Source organism: Erigeron canadensis, chromosome 6 (genome assembly GCF_010389155.1).
Source record: "Erigeron canadensis isolate Cc75 chromosome 6, C_canadensis_v1, whole genome shotgun sequence".
Taxonomy (NCBI): Eukaryota; Viridiplantae; Streptophyta; class Magnoliopsida; order Asterales; family Asteraceae; genus Erigeron; species Erigeron canadensis.
The window spans coordinates 31,220,556-31,241,835 of NC_057766.1; the positions used below are offsets into that span (position 1 = coordinate 31,220,556).

At 30.4% G+C, this 21,280-nt stretch overlaps 1 protein-coding gene across 1 annotated transcript; it reads right to left on the reverse strand.

Annotated features, from left to right (window-relative positions):
• Window positions 1–12,874: 12,874 nt before the first annotated feature.
• LOC122606067 (probable indole-3-acetic acid-amido synthetase GH3.1) lies at window positions 12,875–15,803 on the reverse strand. Its single transcript, XM_043779028.1, has 3 exons — window positions 15,451–15,803; window positions 15,260–15,361; window positions 12,875–14,486 (listed from the first exon to the last, which is right to left on the reverse strand). Exons 1-3 carry the CDS (start codon window positions 15,768–15,770, stop codon window positions 13,106–13,108), a joined length of 1,803 nt encoding a protein of 600 aa, XP_043634963.1. The 5' UTR covers window positions 15,771–15,803; the 3' UTR covers window positions 12,875–13,105.
• Between the last annotated feature and the right edge of the window lie 5,477 nt (window positions 15,804–21,280).

Consider the following 21,280-nt stretch of genomic DNA (forward strand, 5'->3'; position numbering starts at 1 on the left):
GTCGTGTATCGTAAAAAATTAATGGTGTACAGATATCTTCCCTTATTATAATTGGACGACTCCTTTTACTATGTTTTTATTAATTGATTTAGTTTTAAAAACATTAACTTTGAATCCAGTATTATGACAACATCTATATCTTGTAATGTAGCACACATATATATCCTCTAAAGGTCATCCTCATTGGTGAACATATATACCGACTTAACTTCTCGTAATACTACCGGACGATTTATTTCTTGCTTGAAATATTAATTTATAGCCCAACTTTGATGAATACAACAAATAAGTTGGGCAGTTTATGGACTTGTTGATTAATTATAGCCAACCAACCCACTTAATATACAAACCAACGGGGATAGTCTAACATAAAGCAATAGGAGTTAACCAGAATAAAGCAATCTTTAGTGTAGTTCGAATAATTAGACTATCTCCAATGGGATGTTTTTGGACGCCCTTAGGTGCTCTTGGATATTATTTGCGGTTGAAACTTGTCTAAACCTAAAGATTTTTTGATGTATGCCCTTAATCAAGGGCATGCCCTTATTTATAATTTTTTTGTTTTTAGTGGAGTTAAAGGATATGTAAGGATGTTTGTATGGTTGGAGATAAAATTATACTCTCTCCGTCTCACTAATTGTGTCCTATTTTGAATATTCAAAGTCTTCTTCTATAAACTTTGACCTTATATATTTTGATTTTGTGTTATATAATATTTGATGAAAGTTATATGAATTGATTGAGTTTTAAATATATTTTTTATTGTTATAATTTTCATCAAATATTATATAACACAAGTCAAAATATTTAAGGTCAAAGTTTATAAAAGAAGACTTTGAAAATTCAAACTAAGACATATTTAGTGGGACGAAGGGAGTATGATTTTAAAGATTTATAAGGATGTGTATGGATTTGTAAGGATATGATGTGACAGCTAAGAACACCTAAAGGCGTCCTTAACATTGGAGATAGCCTTAGTTAATGGTATGGTATGTAGTTGCTTAAATGTCAAATTAATCGAGCTTGCATTATTGATGTCTACAAAGTCAAGTAACAAAGTTATCAAAAACTTATCATTGACAATTCTATCAGGACATCGATCGTTTTCGTGTAGAAAGTTAAGTTGTCTTTTAACAATAGATATAAAATGGGAGTATTCAAAGACATTAATCAATTCTCACCAAAACGAATTTTTATTGAAAGAAATTTGAACTTAACACGTCCCTTTCAGTTACGTGCAACCATGTAGGCACATGACTGTTTTTATTTATGAAAATGATTAATTTTTCTAACTAAATAACCTAATAATCTCTCTACCATGAGATGGTGATAAGGAGAAAAATCAAGGGGCAATATTATAAAAGAGAAATAGTGAATAACACATGTCATATTCTTATAATTTTAAGAAGATTTTTAGGCTAATTTTCAAAAAGATTTATTATTTTCCTTATAGTTTTTATAATAAGAATGTTGAATGCAAGTAGAATGGTTATACTTGATAACTTTATTAAAAATAAAAATATAGATATAATTTAGGTGAAATAAATATTTTTTTTTGATAGATTATTCATCAACTTGAGAACAAGATAGATAACTTAAAATTTTTAATTACGACAACTTTATGTTTTATGAGTATATTTACTCCTTTTTTTATAACTCCTTTGTACCTTTGGTTTTTTTTTTTTTCAATTGCAATTGATATTTCTTTTTTAAAATGAATAATATCATCTTTTATTATACTAAAACATAGTTGCCCTAATAGCTTATTAACCAATCACATCTCTCAATTTCTTAGAATTTTCAATTTTGATTTTTTTTGACTTATTATTATTATTATTATTATTATATATATATATATATATATATATATATATATATATAAATCTCGACCTCATAATGATAAATATGTGGTTTAATTAAAAATTAGAAAGCCTTAAGATAAATATTACCTTTACTAGAACACATTTAAAAAAAAATAAAAGGATAACTATAGATATGTATCCTAATGCTAATAATCAGTTCTTTACGTACAATTTTATAATATTAGATAATTATAGATTATAAATATAAATAATTAATATTTAATATAAGTATATAACACAATTCAAACTTTATATCCTTATCCTAAATCCTAACCAATATGAACTTTAATCAAGATTTATTCTATCTTTCTATCAAAAAGGTGTAATTTTCTCCTTTATTATTTATTAGTTTTGTATATTAATGTTTATAGTTATAATTGTCACTTAAATTAGGAGTCTTAACTTTTATCAAAGCATATGAAAACAATCCTACTTTAAACAAATGGCGTCTATAAAGAAATCATGTAAATGATGAAGGAGGATATATGGTTCTAATATCCATTTATTTCATTATTTTGCTTTTTATTTCATAACATTCTTTACATTTGAATTGAACAGTTACTGTTTATGTATATTTTTCACTTTGAAATTCAAAGATTTTTTGATTTATATGTATGAATATCTAATATTAATAATATTGTAAGTCTCGTGTCCAGTGTTGGACACGAGTCTAAAATCTAGTTATTAAATAAAAGTCACTTTTGTCTTATATATTTTACAAATGTACATACAATGTACATCTTTATTCCTTTATAAAAAATTTAACCTATCTTTTTTATACAAAAAATTTATATTGAAACGACTTAATTGCAGTTAATTAACCCCCATAAAAGAAAGAGTTGTTAAAAATTAACGAATTTGCTTTCGATAAATACAATTACACTATAAACCTTTATCTTACTAATTCATAATTTAAACCCTTACCTTAAAATATTTCAAACTATACTACTCGACATCACAACCACCAATAGTCTATGTCAGACCGTCATTACCGTCACTTACTGTTGTATTGTGCGGTGTTACTTTACGATGATATGTACGTGGTATTGGTAGGCCAACGTGCGTGATGGATGTTGTAATCGTGTGGTACCACAATTTCACAAGCTTTTGTTGTTCGTTACACACGCACCATTCATTGTATTCTTTTCTAATGATACATTCTTTGTTTTTAACTTTTAAAAGATATACATCCACGTGACATTTCAAAATCTTTTATAAATAACTCCACAAAGTTATATCTTAATCAATTTTTACAACTACCGATACTAAATTATGTTATAATTTATTCTAGTTTAATTCTTGCTTTGAATTTCATACACTCATAAAAATATAAAATCCATTCACCTGGAACACAATGTTTAAAATTAGATAAACCAAAGCGCTTTACCAGAATATAAATTCAATTTCGACATAAATTCCAAATGTAAGCACCATTCGATGAACGTAATACATACTCAATACGTTACACTCCAAAATGTCCATTTAACAAAAAAAATATAGTTTTTTTCTAAAAAATGTAATCATTGCAAGTCAACGTTTTACAAAATGATTGTTTTACAATTATACCATTTATTTATTATTTCTTTAAATTTGTATATATAATAGTATTAGTTTCCGGTTTGTTATTTTTGTCATGGTTTCGTGTTGGATTGTGTTGTATATTTTTTTACGGAACAGAAAGATATACTATTAAAAAGAGCCTCTAACAAGACAATAGAGGGCCAAGTCTAGAACTACAACCAAAATAAAATATATATAAAAAAAAAACTAAATGTACTATATGTATTTTAATTAGTGTAATTTATGTATGAAATTTCGCCGTTTTATAATTTATAGTTAATTTGATGCATTAAAATTTGTACCTTGGCTTGTGAAAATTCAGAGGGCGGTTATTGATATATAAAGTACTACTTTTTATGCATGTAATAAGTTGTTAATGACAACCCTTAGGGCTGCCATTATCATTTTACATAATTTATCTAGAAAAATAAATATTTTTTCCCCAAAAATATAAGCTTTTTACCTAGCATATCGTAAACCTTTCCAATAGCCATCCAAAATGTTAACATCCAAATGTTTGTACATGATTTCTATGAAGACATGATAACCCCCAAGATTTTTCTCGGATTTTCATTCATTGTGTTTTTAAGACGGTGGAAATAATACTAAGTTAAAATATAAAAGTAACGTATTTCGTATTTTGCCTAAAATTTGATGGACTTAAAACGACGGACATACTCGCTGTAGTTTTGTTTATAAAGACTGGCACGGTACCTGCGCAATGTGGCGGTAATCGTGGCGGCGACGGTGTGGTGGTGGGGCGAATGTTGGTGGTGGAGGCGACGTCGAGTGGTGTAGATAATTGTTGTAAAAGTAATTGATGTAAAAGGTTAATTAAGATATTTTAAAAGATAAAAGTTTGATAGTATACTTTAATCATTAAGAGTATTTTAGATCATTTCTCCATATGCTTTTAAAGAGTTGGTTGTTTTATTTTTTATTAGATTGTATAAAAGTATAGATTAGGTGTATAGGAGAATTAGGATTAAGAAATAAGGGCATTTTGGTTATAAAAAAGTGTTAAATTTTCTAAAATAGAAGAGTTCAATATGATTTATAAGGGGTGTAGATATAGACAGAAGTATAGATATGTTGGTGAAAAGTCTATAACTTTAGAATTTTTTTTTTTCTTTGAACGTTCTATAATTACTCAAAAATTAAAATTGAGTTGAAAGGTTTTCGCTAGTCCATTAATGCAACAAAATGGGCTTATCTTGGATCACAAGCGTAAGCCTCTAACATCTACATATAAATATTTAATTGTGCATAAGCCCAAATAGTGTAGCAATTAAGAAGTAAGTTAATTAACTATGCTATGTAGCATATTCCTATAAAATTCGAGTTTATTACTAACTCTTAAATCTTAAAGTTACAATTTGTAAACTTAGGTATCGGTTCATAGATTTTAAACAAATTAAAAATGGACTAAAACTAAATCCAAGTTCTCTCGAGCCTGTAGGAAATGAAAATAAACAAAGTAACGAACCACATGAACCTAACATGTATATTGTATAAGTGTATAGTGTATACAACTAAATTTTGACCAAATCTTCTAGAAGTAGTCTCTACCCACACACATGGTTAACACTCTGCATAACATTTCCTTCCTATTTTTATTGTGATAGTATTGGATATTTCTTTTTTTCTTTTTCTTCTTTTTTTTTTTTACCAAAAAGAGGACGATACCTCGTTAATTTTATTAATCAAGGTATTGGATATTTGTTGACATTGAAAACTTTTAACAAATCCAAAAGTTCCCTTACTATTGTCAAGAACAAATTTAAAGTTAATTTCATAACTTTAGCATAACTTATACATAAGAAATTTCAAAATCATCTACATATTCACAAGCTTTCAATGGAGACGGCTCAACCTTTTTGATGAATTTTAGATCTTGGGTTTCTAAATTTTCAATGCATAGGTTTAGTTCTGTCAAATGATCACTTATATGCTCCATCTCTCGACCATTCTCTACTTTCATGGCATTCTAAGTAGTTGAAAAGATAAATTTCAGAAAGCCTATAGAGAAGTCTGACTTTAAGTTACAGATATGGGCTCTAGACTTTTTCAAGTAATGGGTTACAAAATACAATCACTATCTATTATTAAGCGGGCCTCGTCAAAAGTAAAAGTCACTTTAGATCATTCTTAAACGGGCTTCACCCAAAGTAAAAGATTTAAGTTGGTAACTTGGTATCATAAGTTAAGTGATGAACTTGTTTATGAAATAAATAAGATTTTTACATATATTAATGAAATTATATATATAAATTTGTTACCATTAAAATTTAGTTTGTAGACCCTTTTTTTTTCAGGTTTAATGTTTTAGACATGTAAACTTTCTAATCGGATCACAAGGCACAATTTTTCTTATTATGTATTTGCAGATAGCTAACAACCTTTGTCATTAACGACCTTATATAAGCATATTTGATTTTAACAATTGGCATCAAGACCCAAGCTAAAATAATGTTTTAATGAAATGTAGATGATTTTGAAATGAAGTATTAAGTTAGTTATATACTTTTTTTGTTCTTCAGCTGAGATCTTTGTCTAGGCTTCTGCATAAAAAAGCAGAAGCACCATCGTTTTGTAAGAACCGAGATTGTGAATGAGGTAAAGATGATAACTCAAACTTTTACATTATGTCAGACTTGTGACTATCGAGGGCCATGGGTTCAACTCTCCACACTAACATATAAGTGATATTTTTAAACTTGTATACCAAGACTCGAGTAGCTCGACTAGTCGAGTAGCTCATAAAGCTCGGTAGCTCATAAAGCTCGGTAGCTCATAAAGCTCATTCGGATCGAAAAAGTAATCGATCTTTAGAGCGAGCCAAGCCCAATTTATTTTTTTAAAGCTCGGCTCGTCTAACTAATCGAGCTCGTTTTTTTGTTCGAGATCGACTCGAACTCGAAATAGTTAAACTTTAACTCGGTTTAAACGAGTTCGAGCTCGCGAACAGCTTGCTTGATTACCACCCCTAGTCTTAATGAATGTTTTTTCAAACGTATAAGATACTTTCTATAATAATTTGGGCCCTTAAAGGTGTTTGGGCCTGGCTCACATGCACCACTTGAGCCTCTCCAAAGCTGGTTAGCACAACTATCTTAAATTTCAGTATATTTTAGAAATCTAGACAGACCCATGATTACTTCAGTATTTCTCTTTAAATTGTAAAATTTTGCATTAGTAATTGCAAGAAGAAATATATTTTTTTACCGATATTAATGAAATTTATATAAATTATTTACCATCAAAAACTAGTTTGTAGACCTTTTTTGTACAGGTCTAATGTTTTAAACATGTAAACTTTCTAAACGATCACAGTGCACAAGTTTTTATCATGTATTTGCAGATAGCTAACAACCTTTGTCATTAACGACCTTATATATTATATTTGATTTTAACAATTGTCATCAAGACCCACGCTAAAAGGGATAGTTTTAATTAGTTAATAAAAGTTAGTTATATATTTTAGTTTATTTACTATATGTTTTATTTAACAACTTAATACTTCATTTCTAATTAATAAGTTAACAATGTTAATTAAATACCAAAAATAGAATCGAAACCAAACAAAAACCGATCCGAATCTAGCTAAACCGACAACCTAACCGTGGTTTGGGTTGGTATTGGGTTCCAAAATATAAAAAGTGCAGCATTCGGTTTAAGTTTTAATTTTGTACCAAAACCGACTTTAAACTCACCTCTACTCAACCAACATTTGAAATGAATTTAGAAAAGCCAAATAGTTATTTTAATGGGTACTATCGGTAACCAGTTAACTTTTGTTTACCATGGAAAAAGATTTAAACGTTTTTATATATATCATATATATTCATATTTATTGAAGTATGGGGAAATGATATTTGTACCATTGTTTTTAATAAACTTACCAAAGCTATGCATTACCGGTTTGTACAGTAAGTTATAAAAGTTGTACATTATGATACACCAATCAAAAGTTATGGTACAAATATCATTTCCCTTGAAGTATGACCTATGACCTATGTCAAAACAAAAGGTAAAAGTATGTATATCTAATATATACAACTTAAACCCTTTATATAATAATTGATGGGAAAGAAAATATTTACATGAAGTGAATTTAAATATAAAAATGGAAATACAAATCTTTGTACTACAGTACCATCCTAAAAAGCTAGATGTCGACCACTGGATACAACACTTTTGCTAACACTTTTGTGCCTGTGAGATTCCTGTGCTGTCAAATTAAACAGACCCTAATACAATAAGTTTCATAATTGTGCATATTGAAATAAATGCTAAAAAAAAAAACTTAAAAGAATAATTATATAAAGTGAGTTTATGTCATCAGACTTTGGCTGTCAAATTTGCATGCAAAAGTACTACTGTAACTATGTCTCCATCTAATTAGAAAAAAGAGTTCAAATCATGCTTTTTAAATCATTCGAATTTAATAGTGCTAACACATAAGTAGTATATATGACAGTAAAGTTAATTTGTTTAATTAAAATGAGTGCTTCTTAAATGATCAAATGGGCTGGTGATGATGTTGATGACAAATTATGATTGTCATGTTCATTGTTTTTCATCAAATGAAGTTAATAACATTAAATTTGGTTGTCATAATGTTTTTTACCTTTGTTCTGTTGTATGAATACACCATAAAACACATTTGGATAGACTAAGAGGAGTGAAGGGTTAAGGGAATGCCCTCCTCCACTCCATGTATGACAAGTGTCTACTATCAATTATAAGAGGCGTTTCCCCATTTCTTTGGTGTGGAGGAACGCCCCCGAAGCATTCCTTTTTTTATTAGAAAAAGATGATAGATAGATATATGTGTATATGTATAATGTGTATATATATATAAAATGTATATATAAACAATAATTAAACAGGCAAGAGGAAAAAAACGACTAAGTTGGCAAACAAAGTAAGTGGTGGCGCAGGCAAGAGGACAAAAATGGACGGCCTGAGCCTCGTGTTCAATATCTGACGGGGCACAAATATTAAGGAAGTGGAACGCCTCTCAGGACCGAGATTGAGCGTTCCGAGGGCGTTCCCGTGCGTTCCGCACGAAAAAAGAGGGTGGGAACGGGCTACTCCGTTCAGTCTAATAATAACAATAATAAAACAAAATAAATATGACTAATTTAGTGAGCCTAATTAAAAAGCATGGTGCTGACAAATGGAAGGTGATTTGTACACCACCTAGTTTTAGTCGTACAACACCTAATTTTAGTCGTACACCATCAAAATGTGCATAAAGGTTTTGTACTGTACAACACTGCGAAGCATGATTGGTGGTGTACAGATCACCACCCTTGACAAATAGTAGATCAACAGTAAAATATATAAGAGAAAATAAATGAAATTCATATTTCTACACAACAGATTTTTAGACATGTTGTTGTTTATTCAATTAGTCACATATATCAGTATATTACGCTCATGAACATGTATATCTTTAAACGGTAAATTGATAGGAACCGTCTGATCTCATGTGTCTTTTTGGCACCCGCATAACTCCCGTGTTAAGATAGCGTCAAGGTTAATAACCAAATACATTTTCCACAACCATGTATTTGGCGAGATTCGAACCTGGTGCCCCGAGGGGAGGCAGCATGGCCACGCAAATGACAACACGGTGGCCACTGAGGTTTAACCCAAACATTTAAAGCAAAACTTTCTATTACTTGTTAATGTTGGGGAACTATTCAACATTTATTATTACAATGACATGTGAATAGTAAAACACAAACTTAGATGCATAATGTACAGTTTAAAGTTTATTATTACAATGACATGTGAATAGTAAAACAGAAAATTAGATGCATAATGTACCGTTTAAAGAAATTATATTAAGTTATACTCCGTATTGCTACTTTAATAAAGTAAAACATATAATGAGCTTTGAAAGGAATGGTTTTACATGATGCATATTATTTAAGAAGTTAAAGGTTCTAACTAAACTTTTTTTTTTTTTGTGTGTTTTCTTTTTTAAGATTTTAGAACTTTTTTTTTTTTTTTTGCATTGTGTGTGTTTGGTTTTTAGATTTTAGGGTTTTTTAGTGTGTATGTTTGTTTTTTTTAGATCTTAGGCCTTCTTTTTTATATTAACTTATTGTTTTCCTAACATCTTTATTCTTTTGATACAACAAAAGTTATACCCTTACGTATGACGTACATTTGAACCGAAACACTTTGTATATTCCGATTTTTATCTTTACACAAAATGAATACGTCTATTTATATGACATACTTTTTAGCATGAATTGAATATGGTATTGACTATTTGTATGCATTACATTTTATATGACACACTTTTAATCTGTTGACTTCAATTATGTTTTATTTTATAATGCAAACTGTTTAACGTATTTTTTACACCCCATTTTGTTATTGTTATTTTTTTATGGCCAATGTTTCAAACTTTTAAACGTTGTAAAACGTCTTTAGACTTATAAATAGCTAGTTTAACGAACCACATCAATAAAAAAACGCAAATATAATAGTTGTATTAAACAAGTTTCAACTTGTCCCGCAACACGGGACTTAGATCCATCTAGTTCATTACTAAACCACGCAGTAATTAAGAGAGATGTTATTCCCTTTGCATCATAACTAGTTAGTTATCCAATTTTCTTCAACAGCCTTCTAGCGAACATTATTGGTCACCCGTTACTTCTCTTAAGTTTTTTAATGTTATATTAAAAATGTTTTGATAGCAGTACCAAAATTTATTATGGGTTGTTAGTAGTACTTGCGACTGAAAGAATTTTGTTTGAACAATATCTATTTTGTCGCAAATGTGTTTCCCAAAAATAAGAGATTGGATGAAGTATGGGTCAGACATAGATAATTTACCCATACGTATTTGTCCCAACCTTCAATTCAATTGTGATTCATATATATATATAAATACAAATGTGAAGAATACGTACGTGCACACATATATACCCTGATACTTTAAGTTAATCGATTATTAGACCAAATTCATATTCATAATAATAATAATACAACATATATATAGGACTATAGGAGAAACCAAAAGATCGAGTTTTATGCATGATAGATATCATTGGCGCGTATCGATCCCTTTAATTAGAATCTCAGTTCAGCTGTGCAAAATATATATGCAATTATTGTGTTACAATCATATGTTATAACAGTGGCATACATGCCAAATGCCTTTTGAATATTTAGTTAATTAACGATCATAGTTTATTATTATGTACACAATATACATTAGATATCAAACCTTTATTATGTACACATACCAATATGGCAATATTTGTCTAATGCCGATGCCCGGCCTTATGCCGACCATACCCTTCGCTCTAATTAACTAGTTAATTCATTTTCATATATTGGTTGGTTGGTTATATTTTTGTAGGATTTAGAAAGGAAGTGACATGCTAGAGTCAAGAGGAATTAGTTTCCAATGTAATCAACTGGTGGAGATAACTTTTGAGGAAATAAATGCCAAAACACCATGACTATTTAACACTTTGGATTCGACGTTTATCATTTAATAGTTAAATGATACTTGTTATTTTGTTAACTTGTGGCATTACTTTGTGATCATCACGTTAAAAACATGATTCCAAATTCCTTTATGTATTAACAACATAATTAAGATAATCTTTATTTAATACTAGCCATTAATTTAATTTTTTTCACCCATCATGTCGGATGAAAATTGTTAATCTCGTGACGATAAGTATTATTAAAGTCCAACTTATGGACAACAATTAAATGCGAATTAATTAATTAACCTTTTTTACTCAAAGCGAACCATTTCATCGTATAGTAACTTAATTAGGAATATAGTTCGTATAGTAATTACTTATTATATATATTTTTTACGATTAGATCGCAAGTTGAAGTAGTTATATATTTAGATGTTCAATAGTGCGAGCACTTACATCAAGTTTGTATTTGTTTTTTTTTAATTACTCTTGTTGAAGTTTTTTAATGAATGATTTTTGCTTTAACAAAAAAAAAGATAAGTAAATACAAATAAGACTTCAGCCGTTCAAATTTTTTTCTTATTGATATTTTGGCAATACATACATTTATTCGTTTATAGGTTTACTTAATAAATTAAGAAATAAAAGAAAAACTAAAAAGTGTAAAAGAGCCATCTATGTCGTAACTAAAAGCTTGACCGACCAAACGCAGAAAGCACATCTCCCATATGTGTTTTTTGAATGCTTCTTTACATGTAAAAGCTTTCTTGCTTTTGGCTGTTGTAAATTATACCCTCAATATACTTTCTTTCAATTAGACATTGACTAAGACTTATCCAAATTATTTGGACAAAATTATGTATTTCAAGTTATTATTATTATTGTATTTATGTAAATATGTAATGCACAATATTATACTTAGTTAAAGTTTTAAAAGTTTTTAAGAAGATTAAAATGATGAGTTATGAGTAATATAATGACATACATTCATACAACTAGAGATGACATTCGATTTTGTGTACTGACAAATGTTGAACGGTTTTGGTGGTTATATTTGCAAGGTCTTAAATTTTATTTTTGAGTCCATATAAATATATTGTGTTTATTTATGTAACTAGTTGATTAACTTGGGTTTAACCAAGACATATTAAATAAAAGTTTATAAAAACCTATCTTTGTCACTGAAATTGTGGCAATCCAACAGTAATCATAATCTCGAAATAGTTTGCCTTAAAATTAGCTTATTAACTCGCATAATATGCGGTAATTTAAAGATCTATTATGACAAAAATATTAATTAAATGATTGAACTTAAAGACCATATATAGATTATAAAGTTTTTAAAAGAAAATAAAAAAATACTTTTTAAAAAATAACATAAAACAACAAAAATAAAAATGCAATAAATTTTAAAATGGAATTGAAAGTGTTTATGACATCAGAAGTAAATAAAATAAAAAATAAAAAATCTTTTAAAAATGAATTTGAAGGTGCCAAATAAGAATAGTAATGTGATAACAATCTTTTTTTTTTTTATTTAATATAAAGATATTTAACTGGAATTAACTTTGTTGTATAGTTTTGATCAAAATCTTTATAAGTAGTGTGTGTATATATACACATTCATATGTTTTAAATAAATCATATGTAATTAAGACAATGACCATTTACTTTATAAATGATAATGTAGATAGTGTTTAAGATAATACAAATAAAATTCATTTTCAACAAAATTGCAATCATATGTTCTTGTTTTTCAACAACCAATTTTTAACATTCTGAAACTAGAGTCTACTAAGTCAATTTTGCATAGATACATATACACTAGTCAAACCTAGATAATGTAAAGAAATTTACAATAAAGCTCCTTTAGAAACATTACAAGGCAATAACCACCGTAGGCATAGAACATGAAGCACGTCACTATAAAAATATTTATAAAAAACAAACAAAGTAACTTAAAAAGTTAGCATATAAAATCAAAGATACAAGGGGAAAAAAGTCATCATTTCAACAATCACATTTTTCTTACAAGTACTTTCTAAACCTACACATTACTCCCTTCAATTTCTAATCGTACACATTTCACCCTTGACATTTTGGAACCTACAAATTACATTCTTTACTCTTTAAACCAACACATCATACCCTTTCACTTTTATGAACCTAAAGATTACCTCCTTCATTCTCGTTTTGTCACTAACAACGTTCGCCAACTTAGAAACGTCGTTCGGGAACCCAATGTGGTGCACTCGGGCTAAAATGGGTCGATACGACCCTCGAATCTAAAAGCTCCATGATCGGTGTGAAACTAACACACCTCGGAACTTTATATTGGTTTATCGATGCGCCTCGTGAGATTGCATAGTCCATCAACTCTTCAAAAGTCCCATTCTTCACAACACGAATCTCCAACGGGCCAATTGAGTTATCCGCGACCCGACTTTGTCTATAAACTGAATTCAAACACTCTTCCATAGCCAAACAACATTGATCCAAAACCTGATGACTTGGCCCATGACCCGGATCTTTCACCAACAATTCCCAATAAATAACATAATGGCCCGGAATTGTTTTAGTATCCCCATAGCTTGTGTACTCCACAACAGCAGTGTTGAACTCCTTCAGCAGCTCAGAAGCCTTTTCGATGGCGCTTTGCAGCTCGGTTTCGTCGGTTTTATCAGCATCAATACTTAGCAAAACATTCTTCCTTCTAATGAACTTGAATTGTGGGGCAGAATTGTGGAACCCAGTGACCCGAAGAATGTCACCAACCCGGTAACGACAGAGACCCGAGTAAGTTGAGATCACTAGCTCATACTCCTTTCCGAGTTCCAGGTCAGCAAGGTCAAGGAGTTGACTCGGTGAGTCATTATTAGGCTTAGTAACCGAGTTGGCTGAGTCATGTGGGATAAACTCAAAGTAACCCATGTTTGGCATAATGGTATAAGAAACTTCAGATGGTTTAACCATTGGGGTTAAATTTAACCCAAAGTAACACTCAGATGAGGCATACATGGTACAAGTTTGAGGTAAATTACCGCTGTAAAAATCAAGGATGGGAATATACTGAGCCATAGCCCCAGTCACAATGACATCAAGATATTTAGTATTGGGCCAAATTCGGGTTATTATCCCTTCCCAATTCTCATCACAACACTCATCCCTAACGAAACGGGCCAAGTTCGGGTCAGGTTTCAAAATTTTAGACATACAAGCCCGGATATCTTGGTCAGTAATTTTGGGGTTCAAGAACCCGGTTTCGATATCAAGGGCAAGTTGTTTCCAATTCAATGTAAGAAACTTGATGGCCCGAACAAGCCCGGAAGCGAAAACGGCCCCACAACGAAGGACTTGTTCACGATAAATGAGACCACAAAGCATTTGAGAGTACATGCTTTGAAAGGAATCGACACAAAGGATGGTTTCATTCGGGCTAGTGAGCACGTTGTATGGGTCGTAGGGTCGGGTTTTGAATTGGTTGCTTTTGTAGTAGCTTGTGAGAACGGGTCGGGCTACTAAACCACTTGGGGTTTTTGTTTCGGCCTTTATGAAATAAAAGTATAGTCCCTTGCCTTTGTCTAAATCGGTCACGTACCTGCACCATACAAACAATGACAATTCATTAATTTTATACACAACTAGTAATATTTATTTTAACATAGATATAGGTGTATGATTATTACTATAATTAGAAATATCATACAATAGCAAACATCTAACCATAAAAATTTGATTTATTCACACTTTTAACCAAAACTTGACGTTGAACTTATTACTTGCATTTGGTTTATACGTGTTATAACAATCTACATAACATTTTTTTTTATTTATTGTTGAAACAAAATGCTTTTGTGACTTTGCCTGTCTATAACTTATTTAGAAAATAGAAATACACTATGGTAGTATACATTTTCTAACTATTGAGACTATGATTCTACTTTTGGCAACTTTCTAGCCTTTCTAGTTTTTAATTTTTTTTTTTTTTAATGATTTTTCTCTTTCTTAGCAGTATGTTTCTAATTTTAAATAAAACAAAAAAATTGATTGGCCAACTTATTAGTTTAATACTAATATATACTGAATTAATAACAAACTTCTTTTATCATCACTAGTAATTACATAAATAATTGAATAATAACGTACCATATTTTATTTCATATCCAACATATATACTCGTAATATTATAAAAAGATTAGGTGTAACATTTTCACAGGCCTAGGAGTTTATTTATTATTAATATCATTTTCAGTCTTTTTATTATTAAATATCTCTAGACTAGACAATAGACCTAGACATCTTCATATTATAGTAACAAATTAATATAATAAAGAAAAAATTCTAGTAATGAAAAGGACAAAAAGTACGTACAAGTTCATGACAGGCATGAGCAGACTATACAATTTCTGCCTGCGGTCCATTTCTGCAGCAATTGTTGGCATCAACTTTCTTTCCCCAGCTGATGTCCCAGAACTGCAACATATACATACATATATTATATATATCTATATATTTTATTTGATTTTATATATATCTACATATATTATGAAATAATTAATAACCTTGTGAGAAACTCAGAAATGGGGTGTGAAGAGAGAATAGGAGAACGGTCTCCATTAGCGATACGTTGGATGTACGGCTGGAGATCATCGTACGACACAACCGGAACCTTGGACTTGAAGGTTTTCCGGTCGGTGGCGCCGCCAAGGTTCCATTTTTGTAGGTACTCAGCTTCAGCATTTTGTGTCAAAATTTCACACAAAACATTTTCTTGAACCGAATCACAGTTTTTAGTCATCTCTTCTATAAACTGAAGAGCTTTTGCATCTTTCTCATTAGCCGGTGGGCCTAATGGTGATGACGTCACTGTACCAACTGCCATGATATGTATATTTTTATATATGATAATTATATGTGTGTGTTTTGATGGGGATAATGGGAAGGGGAAGAGGGGGTATATATAAGGTTGGTGAAAGGTTGGTTTTGAGTGATATGACCACGTCAGATAACACGTAGGACGGAGAATAAAAGTAGTTTATGTGTATGTATTTGTGAGTGTATAGGGGAGAGGGGACAGGTGGGACCGGACATGTAAGAGTGTCGGAAAAGGGATGGAGGAAATGGGGACCAGGGTATGGACACGTCAGAGGGGGGTTAGTAAGGGGATTTTGTCTTACTAACGGAGTAAATGGCTGGTTATGGTGAGATTGTTGTGCCCGGAAAACGACGGCGTGCCGGCGAAAGTGGCCATTTTCTGACTCTTCATTCTACAAGGAAACAAACACTTAATTTATATTGATGAGAGTTGGGAAAAATGAAACATATGTACAATATAAAATTATCTAGTAGGTGCATGAAAATTCATATTTTACATGTATTTCAAATACAATTAATATGTGTTTATATGATTTTGCGATTGATATCTTTGTTTTTCCATTTATATATTTTAGCATGGTATAACATGTCATCACTCATCTACATTAACTCAATTATAACACTAAAATCTATAGATATAGTTTTTAAAATTTTTAGTTTTAATATTAAAAATAAATTAACGACTTAATTAACTTATTGACTATTTGTTTTTCATTTTCATATAAACAAAAAGCATTCACACAAAAAATGAACAATACGTTCCTTGTCAAGAAACGGAAGATCTTGTGCATAGATCAAAATGGTCAATCTACAACTCAACCAAGGTCTGAAGAAATTGTTATAACCGGTTAAACAAACATTCGAATTTCACGTTTGGTAAAAAAAAAAAAAACATATACACATATGTAGCTCTATTTAAAGTATACGATAGTTAAGGTTAATTAGCTAGATAATAGATATGCATTTGATAAAACTTTTTACGATCACTTGAAAGTTCATATGCCTTTATAAAACTAACCGTGTTTTCATAAATAAAATACAACGTATAAGTTTATGAAGGTTCTATTTTCTCAAGAATATATACTACAAAAAAGAGTCCTTCGAAGATTGAAAAAGCAGTCATCGTTGATAAATTGATCAGTTACTACAGCTTAGTTGTAGAAGGTACTGACTTATATAAAACAGGAAAATCAGACTTTATTTTTCAGTCTCTGAATATAGAAAACTAGAAGTGTTCCATTAAAAGAAGATATCTAAAATATATAATCGCAATTTAACACTAAGTTGAATGCTTTTCATCTTAATTGGTTAACCATCCATTTTTCGTCTTAATACGAGTTAAAACAAACTTTGAAGGTTAATTCGATCGGGCAACAATAATATCTCTTTTTAGATAACTTCAACTTTATGATCGATCACTTTGATCATGAGATCGTGCTGCATCCATGTGTCATGAACTATATATATCCTAAAATCAAAATTATCCAAGAGTGACCGAATTCGTGTACAAAACAATCATGTATTTCGTTCCTAAGTATGTGCTGATTTACTCTAAACTATTATTTACGGATTTCTAACATGTCAAAATTTAATTCTCAGATTGTTAATTATGTCATAATGCTCTTAGATTAAATTTTTAGATATGTATGATTAGGTATGTTTCATTAAATCACTTATCTTTTTTAATGTTAATAATTGTTAAACAAGTACTAACAGGATTTTTCACGTAGTGCCAACGACAATAACAAATTGTTATCGTTTCTGAACCTCTATGTATATATATATACGTGTGATGGTGTTCCTTGGAAAATCGAGAAGAGAGATGACGGGCGAGTACGCTCGAAGAGAAATTGAAAGAAAATATGTGAGAGTAACAGATAATTTAAAAGTGTTTTTATCGGTAAGATACTAAACGATGACACACTTAATTAGCTATCACTAGTGGCGAAGGCAATATTTTAGGTTTCGAGTAGCAAAACAGTTTACAAGATACTAACAAGTATATAAGATAGACGGGTAATTAACGTTAAATTGAGTTAAGATGAGCATATAAGATTTTAAATATATGTTTTGTTAGGTGACCAATTAAGCTTTGAATCACACTCATACATAAAACTAATACTCCATATATAGTTTTATTGACATTGTGGAGTTGTCACGGTAACACTTGACCTCCATATAGCCTTGTCGCTGCCTATCAGTATCGAATTATAAATCCATGAACCCAAAAATTAACATTCCATGCACATGACCAATTTTTTTTTTTTTGCCACCACAATTATGGGCGACCACGCATCTACAAAATATCAAGAGGCATGCTATTCTTAGGAACAACTTAATTACGCTCGAAATTGTATTAGCTTACTTAGAGGGTACTCAATGGTGACCACTCATCCCCCAAGGACTAGTCTATGTCAGTGACACTTCAGCAAAAAACACTCCAAAGACTAATTCTCCCAAAATGCACCCAATGGATTCATCCCTTAAGGACTAGTCTTGAACCCACCAATTATTTAATTTCTACCTTTTATCTACACTTTACACTTTTAACCCTCTATAATATATAATACTAATAAAAATAATAATAATTCACAATAATACAGTACATAAAGAAATCTTTACCCTGCCTCTCACACACCAAATTCAGTCAATTAACGTACTAAAATGAACCTTCCCATCTTTCCATCCATATTCATCGTCCCCACTTCCTAACCTCATCTTCTTCTTCTTCGCTTGATGATTCCGAAAGTCGGAAAAAAATCCCTCCAACTTTCAGACTTGTAAAACACTCACACCCACACACATATATCATCTATTTATGTATTTGTTATATATTATCTCTAGAAAATAAAACAACACGCAATTACAACTCGTCCCTCCAGGGACGAAAGCACCGGACGAGCAAGGCGGACGAACAAGGGACGAGTCCCACCCAACGGTGTAGACTCGTCTGGGGATGTCGAACGAGCGCAAAAACAAACCCACTGGGCATCCTTTTAGCTACTTTTGGAAAGAGTTTTACCATATGTGCAAGTCACATTTCTAATGGTTTATATATGTAAGAATGACATATATCGGTAGAAAATACCATCCCGGTACAATATGAGGCTGTGTGGACATATATCGGATTAGAATCAATTTCGATCATTATATTATTTAAAGTGATTAGCAACTAATTTTCTTCTTTATAACTCATAGGAAGATCTTTGAAGAAGTGGAATTTAAATATTTGATTATAAAGACTTAGTAGGGGAACATAGTTATTTATTAAGATCAAGTTGGAAGTGGTAAGAAAATCGAAAGGTAGCTTTAATTAGTTTAACTATAAAGTAAATTAAAGTAAAAAATGGACATGAAGTGATGGACAATTGAAATTAATAAGATTATCACAAACAAAGCTTGATTAGCACTGGTTAATTAGTTAATCACTTTATCTGATTATGCTAATTTAAGTGTTCACGTGGTCACCTTTGGTGTTGTCATATCTATGTTTTTAGAAATATTTTAGTGTGTATTTAAATAATTTAACTATTTTAGTGACAAAATAACTTTTAAATTAATGTTTCGGTTCTTTCCATACGTCATTTTGTTTTTGTTCTTGTCGACTATCGAATACACCATTTGTTTTGTATTGCACACTTTGCTATTTACGTATGAATTTAGTTTAATCCCATTGTTTAAAGAAAATAAGAAAACTCATACGAGTATTTTAAATCCCATTGCTATTTTCGTAAGAATTTAGTTTCCGTAAGCATACATGTTTGGTGCTTATTAGAGATCGTATTCTAATTTGATACAATTTATTGCGAAAAGGAATTGGTGTTACTTCTATTCGATCGATCTCTATCAGGTGTGTGGAAAACATCTGGAGATTTTATTTCATATCATGGTTGATCTTGATTGTTATATCTCTAAGAAGGTTTGGTCATCCATTTCCAAATGACTTTTGAAATTAAAGTAAAATGCTGACTTTAAATGCTTCATATACCAATATATACTTATTTGGAATTTACTAGTTTTGATTGATAAAATTTATAATAACGAGAATTAAAAACATTTTAATGATGGTTGTTTTAAAAGATTATTCAAGTAACCAAACAATTATTAAGAATACGAGAATAAGTATCCGCGCGTTGCGACGGTTAGATGGTGGGGTTGATAGGTCATAAAGTGTGATAACCAAATACCTTACCCGTACGGTCTCCGTCCTTGGATTTAAAAATTCATCGAAAGTATATCGAATGACATCTTTAATGAAAGAGCATGAAATTTTAAGAACACTCATATAATTTTTATAATTTATTGATGTACGGTTTTTGAAATAAAAGATTTTGAATGAGTTAGAATAATAAAATGATTTATTAATGAGGGAGAAAAAAATGATTGATTGAGATTTAAGAAGAGAGAAAATGTATTATGATTATTTTAGGTAAATATAAAATAGATATGAGGGGCATTTTAAAAAAGTATTTAAAATTAATATTGAAAATTTAAGTTCAATGTTGAAAATCTACAGGAAATTTGTTTTATAATATAAAAGCTAAACTTGATTGGTTTGAGAGGATTTAAAATCCTTTTATTTTTTTTAATTCTTTTATATATTAACGGCTGAGATCTTTTTAGGCGTTTTAAAAAAAAAAATATTATGAGGTTGTATTGAAAATTTTTATAAATTCTAGTTAATATTGATGGGCCGGAGCGACGATAAGCAATATAATGAGAATTAAGGAAGCAAGAGTCCAAGAGAGATATACAAATGGACACAAAATGTGAATTGCAAAGATCGTCACGAAAGAGAAAAATAGAGCTAGCTACGGATAAATGTAAAAAGTGGTTATGGAATACTAGCACATGTATTTTTTTGGTTGACCAAGAACATGTTAGAGAAAGTGGAATTTATACTACTGGAAATGAATACATTTATACACCCTTGAGTCTGCCCTTTAAAGCTCCCTTAGTTCTACTTATAGTAATTCCGATCGATTTTTACCATTAGTCCACAACTAATTTATCCACTGTCTTGTTGGGTTTCTGTAAATTAGAGACTATCTTTGAAGTCAACTCTATGGTTATAGGGAATGAATTTTTCATGCTGGTGGCTAAGGTTTGTTTATTTAATTTTATCAATCTTAATTTACACTGGTCAACTTAATTATTGTAATTCAATGTATTTGATTTTGGGATGATTATTAGCCTATTCTGACGAACCTTCGGTAACATAGCAGTACAATTACCATGCGATTAAAACAGAACATATTTAACCAATAACCATACAATGACTTGGGAACTTGAGTGGTCACTGATTTGCCTTCACTCTCAAAGTTCTAAGGTTTGAACTTCAAGAAGGTGACAAGGTAGAGTTTTCGATCTTATTCCTCGCGCGGGGGTTTAAATAGGGGACAACTTATCTTAGACCTCCTGAATATTTCACACCTTGATTTTAAAAAAACTTTAGAACTTGAGTTAGTAAAATGATTAATGTTTTTCTATTTTATAAAACCAAAAATAAAGTTGATT

Coding starts and splice junctions, on each gene's coding strand:
- LOC122606067 (XM_043779028.1), bottom strand. CDS start 15,770: ATGGCAGTTGGTACAGTGACGTCATCACCATTAGGCCCACCGGCTAAT. Junction 15,362..15,450: donor ATTTCTGAGTTTCTCACAAG/GTTATTAATTAT, acceptor TATATGTTGCAG/TTCTGGGACATCAGCTGGGG. Junction 14,487..15,259: donor CTCATGCCTGTCATGAACTT/GTACGTACTTTT, acceptor TGTATGGTGCAG/GTACGTGACCGATTTAGACA.